Source organism: Scatophagus argus, chromosome 17 (genome assembly GCF_020382885.2).
Source record: "Scatophagus argus isolate fScaArg1 chromosome 17, fScaArg1.pri, whole genome shotgun sequence".
In the NCBI taxonomy this organism is placed as follows: Eukaryota; Metazoa; Chordata; class Actinopteri; family Scatophagidae; genus Scatophagus; species Scatophagus argus.
Genome location: NC_058509.1, coordinates 17,277,241 through 17,290,003, shown reverse-complemented (window position 1 = coordinate 17,290,003; position 12,763 = coordinate 17,277,241). Strand labels below are relative to the sequence as shown.

Here is a 12,763-nt window from a genome sequence, read left to right as displayed (position 1 = left end):
CTTCCCCAAACTGTTGCCACAAAGTTGGAAGCATAGCATTAAGATTTCCCTTCACTGGAAGTACTGGGCCCAGCCCAGCCTCTGAGACACAGCCCCATAAAGACTTGTGTCTGGATATTTTAGTCTATACAGTATAGATTCACATTTATATTTGACACAGTAAATATTCATTGGGAGGTTACAGGTGTAATAAGGCTTTTATCTTTTTAACTTTTAACTCATGCACTTTAAAAAGCTGCATGCTTTGATTTCTGGCGGGATTCAGTCTGTTTTCGGAATTGTTGCACTGTGATAAAGCTCTCTCTGAGTCTTCTGGACTCCTCTGCAGAAATAGTCAATAAGTGAAGACAACTTATTTCTCACTGGAAATCTCACTGGAATCGTACATCTCATCATAGTAGTAACTTCCATTTTGCCAAAAACTTACTAAGTAACTTTAATTAAATTGCTTTAGTCTTTCTTACATTTATTATATGACAATGTCTGGACAAACATGGACGTTTACTGATTGGCACAGACATATAGCCGTTTCTAGTTCTTTTCTAGTTTGATGATACTTTTGTAATGTGAAAGAACAGTGACTCCAAAAGACAAATCTTATTTTTTTCTATCTTTCTAATAATAATATTGACCAGTCAGTTAGTTTCTTGTTTTCCTTCCAGAAAAGATAGCTTCATCGTTTATCTGGATTATTCAGGAGGCCCAGAGTGTGCATGTATATGATAATAGCTTTTGATTGTGAGGTCAAAACTCTGTACCGATGGTCACCCGTTTCCTTTCTCATTCGGTCACCCAGGCACTGAGAAGGTTCGTCAGGCACAAGGCTGCAAGCACCTTCATGTTGTCAACCCCGACTGGCTGTGGAGTAGTCTGGAGCGCTGGGAGAGGGTGGAGGAGCAGCTGTACCCACTGAAGGAGGACTACTCAAGGACGCCGAGGTAATAACCGCATCAGCTGCAATACACAGAAATCTTTCCTGGAGATAATTCCAAATCTGAGCTCTTTTTTGTGTCTGTTTAAGGAGCAACAGTCCGGCAGCATTCCTTGACAATCTGGGCTCGGTGCAAAAACACATTTTCCACCCAGCTGCCATCCACCACAAACCTCCACCTCCAGCGCCTGAGGTTCGAACCTACGACCCCATCACAGGGAAGCTGATCCGCAGGGGCCCTCAGGTGTCAAGGCCCCTGCCCTACATCCAGGCATCAGGGTCTTTGTTGCTCTCTGATCAAAGAGAGCAGTCTGGTCTCAGGTAACAGCATAATAATAAAATATAGAAGCAGTGATATTAAACGAAATGCCACGCCATTTATTTCAATGTTGGTGTTGTTGATGATAAAGCACATAATTTATCTCATTTTACTTTTAAATGACTGCGCTCATAGTCATTTCTGACTACCTGGAAGAGACGGTTTTGGGTTGTCTTGATTTGTGTTATCACTGCCAAATCGGGAAACTAGAGGACCTAGGACTGTGGATAAATAAACTTTTGCTATGATACCATTTTCACACCACTCTCGCTTACTGCTTGGAGGGTTTCAGTTTGTTTTCAGTTGCTTCATTAAAGCATTTCCAAAAATATTTGCATATTGTAAATATTGATGAAAAATGAGACAAGTCTTTTGTGTGTGCCCTCTTAACTTTAGTCATTTGTTTACTTTCCTCATTTCCGTTTCTCTTCTCATGCGCTGCGATTCATCTGAACAACCAATGAGTGATTTCTCCCACCTGCAAGTTCTCCCTTGCCCTTTCATATGTTCAATTAGCCGAAAAGCCGCAAAAACTAGTGCTCGCCTACCGATGGACGCTGGTTGATGACTGGTCGTTAGTTTGGTGCATATAGCAGTTTTCACAGGCGGAGTTGTGTTGCTCAGTCTGAGTAAACTGCTTATCTCTTGGAATATTTACAGTTAATTTTCTATTGTCCAAAAAATTGTAAAATTAATATCATCTCATCTTCATTTTCTACATCTTGATCTTGACAGAAATGGTATAGGTGTCCTTTCACTGCTTCCAAGGCAACCCATGGGTATCATGCAGAACTTAGTTTTTCTCTTACATTTCTCTGCTCAGCATTGACTGTAGAGTCCCTCATAACAGATCTTAAATGTATGGATTTGTCCTTTGGGCCTAATTTCTATCCCTCTGTAAACTAAAACAGCTGTGGGTGTGGTACTACTCTATTTTGAATTGGCAGGAATTAGTCTCAGTGGAGACATGCTGCATCTTCAGCTATCAAGTGAGGCACAGTAAACCCCCCAACAAAGCTTTTATTATATGGAGTGTTTATAGCATTTGGTGGCCGGGGGGAAACCCGTCAACCAGAGTGTGTGGTGTAACTCCCAGAGCCTCCAAGCTTGTGTTATGTTATTTTTTATCTGCATGTTTGGTCGTCAATAGAGGCACAGTAAAATCCAGGCTGTTTTGTACTACTAGGGAGTCTCAAATAGGGTGAACTTCTAACCTTTAAAATGTCTTCTACTCATCCAGTCCTTTAAATGTTTGATTTTCCAGTCTTTCTTTAATTTTCTCCTTCACTTTCACTAGAATGATGTGACAGGTGCAAGAAGAGCTTCACAGTTCCTCAAAGTCACCTCTGTGAACTTTCACTCCATTTGTCATTCATCTGTCAGCCACTTATGCTAATGAAGAGTGCGTCCGCTGTATGTTTGTTACTGGGAGTGTGTGTGTGTGGGTGTTTTTTCAAAACTCTGTCATCTCTTTACTGGACAGTCATGGTGGCTTTAAATGTTTTGAAATGCCTACGATGATACTCTAATTAATAACCACAGGCATAAAATTGGCCCACATAATTCATGTATTAGAGGGACTGTGGAGTTTTCAGGGGACTGCATGAACTTGGATTTAATCATCAAAGGAGATCTGTTCAATTAAGCACAGCCAAGTGGAAGCATGGAAACTTCCTCTTCCCTCTTGCATGAGATTTAAATGTAAAGGGCCCTCATTAAAGAAAGCCTGTGTACTTCTCATTGTTGACTTCCCGCCTCAACCTTCATTCTTTCGCCTTGTACTTTACATTCGCAAATTGTCTGTGTTGTGAAGAATGTGCTGATTACTGTATGTGCTGGGAAATGAATGCTGTTCCCTCGCTGTTCCTGTGAACATTACTGTAACACAAGAATACATTTACAAGCAGAAAAAAGAAACATCTCAGCTGTCATCTTGACAGTGAAAAAATAAATGACTACCTATGTAAGACTGTAAGGAAGTATGGATTTTCAGATATATAAACAAGTTTCTTTATTGACTCAAACATTTGGCAGTTTAATCCATTTAATTTAGTTGACATGAATAAGTTGCACAAAATGACCCGCATTGAAATTTTGATATGATTTGAAAACACAGCATATACTCAGTGAATAAGTAACTTTGTTCATACAGTGCCTTTTGTGCTTTACTAAAGAACCAAGACAACGGACCCTCCATTAAATACAGAATACAGACAAAATACAGACTTTGTTCACCTTCTAAATTGTTTTCCATCTTTCTGTCTGTTTAGCTAACTAGCTAGCCAGTCCACCTTTTTATCTGCACTAAAGCAGTATCATTTCATAGAGTTTTTGCTCATGCTCGTCTGTTATTGTACCACAGGGGAATTTCGAAGAGTCGGCAAGATGACTCGACAGGGCCCAGCCAAGATGATGAGCAGCCGGGACCATCCCGTCGGAAAAGACAGCCGAGCATGTCAGAGACGATGCCTCTGTACACGCTTTGCAAGGAGGATCTAGAGAGCATGGACAAGGAGGTAAGTGGTGGGAGGGTCGTTACTGTTGTAGGAGTAGGAACATCCAGACCGACTTAGAAATCTTTCATGTTAATGAGTCTGTTACACATAGATTTGCTCGTTGTAATTTTCCCACAAATATTACATGGTTGTCCATAAGAAAAACTGAGAGAGGGGCACCAACCATACTTACTCCACAATGAAAGTCTTTCATTGTACAAACCACTAGTGGTCAGTTGCTATTCAGCCGCTTGTATGCAATATGGTGAGCATTATAGTTATTTGTGTGTTCAGGCTGCAAGGTTTTGTGGCCTCCTTCTGTTTTGTGGTGATGTGTTAGGTTTACTGCCACGCAGCGCCTGATCGCAGTTTGCCACACAATCAAGTCTTGTCACTTGTCAGTGCGTCTTATGGATAGGTTAGCAGCAGTCGGTTTGAAAGATCGGATCTCTCTGTGTTGGGTAAAATGGTGTGGAGGCATGAATTATATTGTGAATTCACAATTTAATACAATTCAATAGTTAGGAGTATCGGTATAGTAGACATCTTTGGTGAATGTTAATGACAGAAATAATGCACTTTAAGATCTATAAGCAGCAATGCAACTTAACAGAGCAACACTCCCTTTATTACTTCCTCTTCCATACATTTGCAGCGCACCGCCTATTTGGCATTTTCTGTATTTTTTGCCTTCCTTGCAAGGCAGGTGACATGATTGCTAATGTCTGAGAGCTCGGCACCTCCTGCGTGGATAATACTCTTTAATGGAGTCTGAATTCTGCTAACGCTTCAGCAGGGGAAATGTGCAAAGTGGATCCCTGAAATCTGTCAAGAGCCTGTCAGCAGGTGATTATTCTAAAGAAAGAGCTTTGTTGCGTGTTCACATGGGGCCTGGCTTGTGACAAGCCATGTTTGAAGAGAGGTCACGTTTTGGCTAGTGTTAATTATTTTATAAGTCTTTCTTGTAATCGGAGTATCCCACCAGAGTGCTTTGGTTACCACTCAGTTACTTTTGATTTTCTCTTAAAAAAACCTGAAAAAGAAAGTGCATGCAAAATTATTGACTATAAAGAACATATGTAGTAGCACATGTCATTCTTAATCTGATGTACTACAGATATAGCTACTGATTAAGCCTTCTTCAAGCTGTACAAATATAGATAATATTTTGTGAACTACTAATGAAATGACAATGGGGTCGCTCAGCGTAACAAACCTACAGGGGACTATTATCTAACTCTGCAGTCCTGTCACCCTTAACTCTATTGAGCCTTTTGGTAGGGGTATAACAATCCATCTATCTGGATCAATATGTGAGTTCAGTGTTCCACAATCCAATATGGAGCACTGATTCATATCATCATCTTGAAGATATGCCTTTATTTTGAAATTGTCGTGGCAAGTCTGCATCACTGTTTTCATCCAAACCACACCTCCTTCCTAAACAGATCTAGCACCTGGCAGATAATGGCAAGCAGCCAAGAAAAAGAAAATGATGGCATTTACTCTAGGGACAGGCTGATTTTGGGTATCAGTGTGTTTTTTCTTGGTCAGATTGCCGATAAAATAATTTAATTGTGGTGCTTTGGCTCTAATGCAGCCTCCTCTCTCACTCTGTGTGAATTATTGTGTTGTTACAGCAATGTATGCCCAGCTTTTTTTTTCCAAGATAAATAATTTTATTGTCCTTTTTTATTTATTTACATGTATTGAACCCAGTGGTTCAGGATGAATACGTTCACTGCATAGAGGAGTAATGATTATTGACTATTGATGGATGGAGCTAATGTGCTGTAAACTGTTAAATCCAGTGAAGCGGAGGCAGAAAAAGTTTACCAAGAGCGTCTTTGCCTTTTATATTATGCACACAATGAATTTAGGTGAGAGACAATGAATTTAAAGGAATTTTTTTCTTCTTCTTCTTTTTTTTTTTTTTTTTTTTTTACTTTTTTCTCTTTTTAATTTTAAGTAGACAAATAATTCAAAGTAGACAAAGTAGCTTCATTGCTATCAATCCTTAAACCTGTAGAGCTAACGCATGTTAAAGACCCTGCAAGGAAAGTGGAATTTGTTTAGTTAGTTTTAATTGAATGATTTGGTTGTCAATGTAATTGGTCATACTTTAACTGACGAACCAACTCCTGATGCTTGGATGCAAACAGTCGAGCCCAATTATTACTTCAGTTGAATTCTGAGGTTAAGTAACCGTGTAGCTGCAGGCAAAAGCTCAGTCTCAGAAGTGCTTTCTGAGAGTAGATTTTCTGTAGAAGATGCAAGGCTGCATTACATATCCTATAAAAATGATTTACCGAGAATAGAGAAGTCGAGTGATTAATCAGTGCCTTGACAGTTGTTGATGACTGTGAAGTGAGTTGGTGTTCACCAAGGTCGAGATCTCGTAAGACTGATTTTACATATGTTAAGTTGTAAATTACAGAATGATTTTTCTAATACTTAAGCTTGTACCTCTTACGTGTCTTTTTGATTTTTGAAATTCAACAAATATCAGCTCTGAATTTACACTTCTGTTCTGCCAAACTTGTCAAGCTTACTCTTCTAGCATGGCATGTATGCACTTCACATTAATAAAAGGAACATATTTACCATTTAAAAATTACAAATGTTACTAACAGTAGGTAGCTAGCTAATTGAACTAATGTTAGCTCCATCAGTTGGTGTTTGCTCTCTCTAGCATCTAGATTTTTTGCTTGATGGCTGCATACATAATATTACTTAATAATATTGTCTATTATTAATTCTATTATTAAGTACTTCATTCAACCCTACTTAAAAAAGCGACACTATTCCTTTAAGGCATATTCACATTACAGTGTGAAAACAAGGGTCTTGAGCCTTCCAGGGGCACTGTAACATTACTAAACGGCAGCGCTTTAGATACAGTGCTAATGTTGCTAGCAGATGGAGGTGCACACACAGGCAGTGCTGTTGTTGGTCTACTTAGTAGCTGCCTATGCATGTTGCTGCATTTTGACATTTTTTTTTAATCTATGACTTAATCTCAGTTTGCTATTGTGGAAATGTAGAAACACAAGTAATCGGTTAATGTTTCAGTTCATGTAGTGGTCAGCAAGCAAAGGTCAGCAAAGCGCCACCACTCAAACTCTTTAAATGCTCAGTGAGGCTTATCAGGCTGCATGCACACCAGTTCAGCAGGCTGAGACACATAAAGCTTGACAGGCCTGCCATGCTTAGTTTCAGGCGCTAAGCTATAACTGGTCAGTTGCTAGATTGGAGAGACTTAGACTTTTAAATCTAAAATTAGTATTTCTTTCTGATAACTGGTACAAAAGCCTTTATGCCATTTGAACCCAATCATTCTGCCTTTCTCAAGGGGAGATGAAACCGTCATCCCAAAGGTAATTGTACTTAGTAGAGCTTACGCAACAGCTACAGCAAAACCAGGACATATTTTCAAAGATCACGTCCGTGTTTGTGCCTATTAGGCATCATGATGACTGCAGCAGGAAGCAACCTGGAAATTGCATTTCTATTATTAATCTGGAAATGGTACATAATGTCAGCAGCCGGGTCAGGCCTTTTTTATGATTGTGTCTGAGCTGAGGTGGTTAGAGATAGTTATTGGAGAATATGGGGTTATTTACAAGGAGAGACTGTGTTTTTTTGGAAAGGGTACATGAATCCTAGCTTGAAATGTTGACAATATGTTTAGGAAATGTCCAGCTTTGGCTCATTTTTGAGTTTGGGTTTTTCAGAAGTTTTCTTCCACTAATAAAAATGAATCTCAAATTGATTTGTCCTCACTTTTCCTATGTGTTTTAAGCCAATCTCATGAGGTTCATTTATCTCCCAGAAAACACAAAGACCAAAACATTTAATACTAAAGCACTGCGCTTAATGTTTTTATTAATCACTACCACTGTGCAATAATGGCATCATGGACCAAACATTAATTTTCAATCGCAGTGAAAGACCATCCTCTTGCTAATATACCACTATCATAGCTATAGTGTGAATTTGTTAATGAGGCATTCAGTGTGCAGGATTGTTCCCAAAACACCAGCACTTATTGTGTAAATGTGACATTTAGAACGCTTGAGCATAAAGCTCAGTGAAGTTCACCCGGGAGTGCAGAAGATTTGCAGAAGAAAGAGCACTGTCCAGAGAAAAGCTCACCTTTCATTTTGAAGGCTTAAACATACTTTCAGTGTTGTATAGCGCTGTGTATAACATGAAAATGTTAGGCATATTTTCAGGCTCTCATTTTAATGTAAATGTGTTTCTACTAGAGTTCTGCATCAGCCTGGAAGTGAAACCCAAACTTGGCATGTACTGACCCAAATGAACCTGACTGACACTGACAAAAGTGAGTCTTGAAACCAGAGGTTATACATTTAATTTATTTTACCAGACTCTGCTTCCCTCTGTCCACGCGTCATGTGTTGGCACCGATACTGTCAACACATGACATGAACGGACTCAACAACTCCCTCAGTCAAAGGGAAAAAGATAGATGGATAGATACTTCTGAAAAGATTACATTTGAAAAATACATTAAATTTGAAAATAATGGAAAACCACCAGAGCTGTGCAGAAATGGGGAAAAAAAACTTGATCGCAGAGGTCTAATTGTTACACTTAAAAATGTCTCAAATCAGTCAGTTAAAAATTATATATATTTTTTTTTTGAAAGAGGCTAAGTTTGTGTACATACATAGGTCCATTGTATAGATAAAGGAATATAAGTGGCTAAGCCATGTTTTATTTTTTTCTTCTTGTGAAAGCACCGTAGACCTTGTTAAGAAAGGTGCTGTATAAATAAGATCATGATTATTATTATTATTATTATTATCACTATAAGTCTATAGGCAAAGAGGCACCTGCTAGCATGATTTTAAAGAAAGGCCTTTTGTAGAGGCACTGTATTTCAAATGTCATCCTCCTCGGTCTGCCTTTGCAAAAGGGCAGTCTGTGGCGTTCTTAAACACTTTAGATGTTCAGGGCACAGGTGAAAGAACCAGTCTTAATTGGCTGGAACAGAGTAGACATCTGACTCAGGTAGACAGCTTCACATTTAAATGTCACCAATGCTTACATGGTGGTATGTGTCAGTTTAACTGGAGCAACATGTGCAGAGATGCCCAGGAAAGAATCACAGCAGTGTACCAATTGGTTGACCTTTGTTTGAAACCAATGTTCCCTTGTTAGCTGTGTGATGACTGGGTTTGGCTGGATTCTTTTTCATCTGCTGCTTTCAGTAACACGATAATGCGTCACATGGACTATCAGCTCTTTGTAAGATATTAGGAGGCAAGGTTGCCCTGTCTAGTAGTTTGCTCTAGGACTATTTTACTTATTAGTACATTACTCATTCTGAGTCATTGGAATTAGGGGTGGACAGTATAAATGTTACACAGTATACACAGACTGAATGCACCCAAATGTATGGACGAACTTAGCACCTGTCAAGCGCCAAACGTGGGTAGATTTTAAATGTGAGGAATAACTCTTGTTAGGCTGTGAACCACACTGTTGGATAAACTAGTGATTGTATAGTCACAGAACAGAAAGTCACTAAAAGTTAGTAAATGTCGATCAGATATAAAACAACCAAGTTTACGGATAGCTGAACAACAGCCAAAGATAACTACAGCAAACAGTTCCTCTCATGATGCAATCATTTAAACCTGTTGTTCAGTATTGTTAAGAGCAGCACTAAGAGTTTCCCAGTCAAATCCACTGGTACTTCCTGCAGTGGAAGATATAATAGAAGAAATACTATATTACATTACATGTGTATGTTTACAAGAACAGTATGATTTCAGTAAGCACTCAGTTCCTCTATGGACAGCATAATAAAGCATAATTGAGCAGAACATCATTGTTTAATGAAATTTTGTCATGTATGAAGTACAGAACTCAATGCATGACTCAACCCCAGGCAATGATAATTCAGTCATTATCTACTGACCCCCATGTCAAAGGGAGGTCTTATAAATGCTCTATAAATGCATATAAATGCTCTAGTGTTCACTCCCTGTTCTTTTAAACATGTAATAAACCTATGTAATTAACTAAGCATTTAATCGTTCATTTGTACATGTTAATTCTATGTTTAGTTCTTGCACCATTTCAGTTTTAAAATAAGACATTTAAACACACATTTTTACTAGTCACTCTCTTAATAAAGCTGAATATGAATATAAAATTGACTAGATTTGGATTAATATTACAACAGCCTTCATTTATGGTGTCAATGCCTTTCACCTGTTTGGGCTTGTGAAATGAAATGAAATCCTGAGAAGTTTAGGCTACGTGAGTAAAGAGAGACGTGAATGATCTTTATGCAGGTGAGGATTTAGACACAGGTCAGTGTTCGTGTGATGTGTGAGACGCCTCAGTGGCCCTCAGAGACGTGGCTCGTTAAGCCTGGGATCATGGGAGATCTTACACAGTCATCAGTCAAAAAGATCTCCGCGCTCTCTCTCTGCTTGCAGGTATTGATCTCTCACATCCTTGGTGAGATACAATCCTTGGGAGTTACTGGGGGGAGGGCAAACTTCTTCATGAGTCTGCAGAATACAGAGGCTTATTAGGGAATGTTTGTTGTGTTATTAAGACATGTACAGCATTGCGTATGTTTAATGCACCTAACATAGTACAGTACATTAGTGTTTTGCAAACAAATGTATAGTTTTTTTCTTTTTCTTCCTGGCCTTTGGCTAGTCTATAACAAGTAATTTTGCAGTATGACTAGATCACTGAAAACTGTAGACTTCACAGTCAGACAGGATCAGTCATATCTTTTGGTCCAGACAAGTTGGTTCCCAGGACAGTGTTTTGGCTGGTGTTGCACCCTGCCATGACTAATATGTCCCAAAAGATTCAAAAAATCCGGTATGCAGGACACGAAAGCCTTTATTGCTCTCGGGCAGCAGACTAATTACAGCTTTAGTGAGAAGAGTTGCAGCAGTCCCAATGGAGATTCCACAGATATGAAATAACTCATGGTTTTTAAAGGCTGATGACAATGTGTCTGGTGATTTAAACCTCATGTATTCATTTTCTCTCTTTGCAATGCAGTTCCATGTTTTCTCTTATGTGAAGCTCATTCTCAGCCGACCACCCTCCCATGGCCTATGAGCACCAGCTTGTCAACTTGACATTTCACAGACGGTATCAGCTCAAAGGCCCAGGCTCTGATAAGGTGTAAAGGCTATGGATTGTAGAAATGCTAGGGCAATAATTGCATTTGTTTGATGTGAAGGGCACGGAGATTATACATGGCAACGGACACTTTTTATAGGCCTTGCAGAGCAGATTGACCATGTCATGTCATTTAAACTGTACGATGTCTGACTGAAATGGTGATGTTTATTTTCCGTCACTGTTTTGACCCAGCACACTTCGGCGAAACAGTGCTTGAAAGCAGTCGTCACCTGACCAAGTTCAACTTTTTAAATGAGACTCTAAGCTGTCATTTGGAGCTTGAAACTGTTAGTTGATTAACTAACTAAGTTATACACAACCGAATAGAACTGAATGTATTGATTAACTGATTATCAGTTCATCACTTTATTTTCTGAATTATTTGTTTAGCCTAAACAGCAGTGATTAAAAAATGTGCATCACATTCAGACCAATGCAATTTTGAATTTGAATTTGCTAACTCTTACCACTGCAGCTATACATAAGACATTCTCCACTTGATCAACTCAGGTGTAACTAATAACTTTATCAATCGCGACATATCAATCGCGACACTTGCATTGCAGAAATGGCTGGAAGGTCTATGAATCTCATTCATTTGGAACATTTTGTCACACTGTGGAGAGGTTAGAACGACATATAAGCACAAGAACAAGATGAGTAGATTTTAGGCAACCTATCAATTAAACATGGTAGTGAAATCATCAGTCTGCTGCCACAGGCACAAGTGTGCGGTGCTGTCCATTGTACTGAAATAACAAACAAAATAAAAATTTCAGGACCATTGAGCTTTACAGCTACAGTTTAAACAGCAGTGAGTTACAAGATTCTACACGGTCAGGCACAGTCAACCATCATGTTCACACTACCAGCAAATTACTGCTCCCAGACAAGCCACTCCATCATCCAAAGCAGACTTTATTGTCTGTCCCTGAAACTGAAGTGCTATGAGTATTCCCTCTACTTTCCATGTGGACACAGTGCTTGGCTGTCTGACAGTAGTATCTGCAGTTGCCTGACTGTGGCAGGATGTCCAGTTTTGGTGCTTCCTCATCCATTCTGCTAAATTAATCAGGAATTTTTTTCTGAGTTGTACAGATTCAGAAAAGTACATCATTGATATAAAAAGTCTGAAGTCTCTGAATGAACTCTGAAGTATTTCATGGTTGAGGCTGTTCCGTTGCCAAGTAATGTTTTCAGTTCTGCCTTATGTAACTACCCTTGACTAACCTCAGCTGTAGTGCAGCACGTCTTTCTCATATGAAAAGAAGGCAGTATCTTTCTTTTTGCAGAGTCGCTTAAGAATTCTTGCTCTGAAAAGATGGTTGAGTGCTTCCTTCTTGTAGGAGTTGGCAGAGGAATAAAAATGTGAATCTTTGTTTGTTTGTTCCCATCAGAATGGTACTCAGAATAGGGATTTTGTGACCAGGTGAATGCAGTAATGAGCAGGAGTTGGTGGTGGTCTTTGTGTTTCCTTGGTCCCACCACTTTTTAATTCTTAACATTTCTTTTGGTTTTGGTTTGAAACTTTCTATGACTTTTCATAGAACCGTGATAAAATTTCCATGAACATTCACAGCCTACAAGAACAAAACTGTATCATGCAGCTCTGTTCATGTTCTACTTGGTATAGGGTGCATCACAACAAAAACAATGTGGCAATAATCTGCCAATCTGCTCTTTCTTACATATACCCTATTGAAAACAGTGCAGTAGAAAATGTTTGGACCTCATGTATTCCATTTATTTTTCTGTAAATAATGAGTTATTCTGAATTTGATGCTAGTAGCACGATTCTGAATGCAAGTCTGTAAAAGTCTGTTTTTATAA

At 39.0% G+C, this 12,763-nt stretch overlaps 1 protein-coding gene across 7 annotated transcripts in view; it reads left to right on the top strand.

Moving 5' to 3' along the window:
- Positions 1-12,763, top strand: part of ctdp1 (CTD (carboxy-terminal domain, RNA polymerase II, polypeptide A) phosphatase, subunit 1) — a 63,193-nt gene that overhangs the window by 14,174 nt on the left and 36,256 nt on the right. For 6 of the 7 annotated variants that reach the window (XM_046417284.1, XM_046417285.1, XM_046417286.1 and 3 more), the window contains 3 exons: positions 797-938; positions 1,022-1,252; positions 3,613-3,766. In XM_046417284.1, the coding sequence (XP_046273240.1) occupies positions 797-938; positions 1,022-1,252; positions 3,613-3,766 (527 nt within the window). Of the gene's footprint in view, positions 1-796; positions 939-1,021; positions 1,253-3,612; positions 3,767-8,013; positions 8,360-12,763 lie in introns of those variants that run through there. The other variant, XM_046417289.1, reaches the window with a different exon arrangement.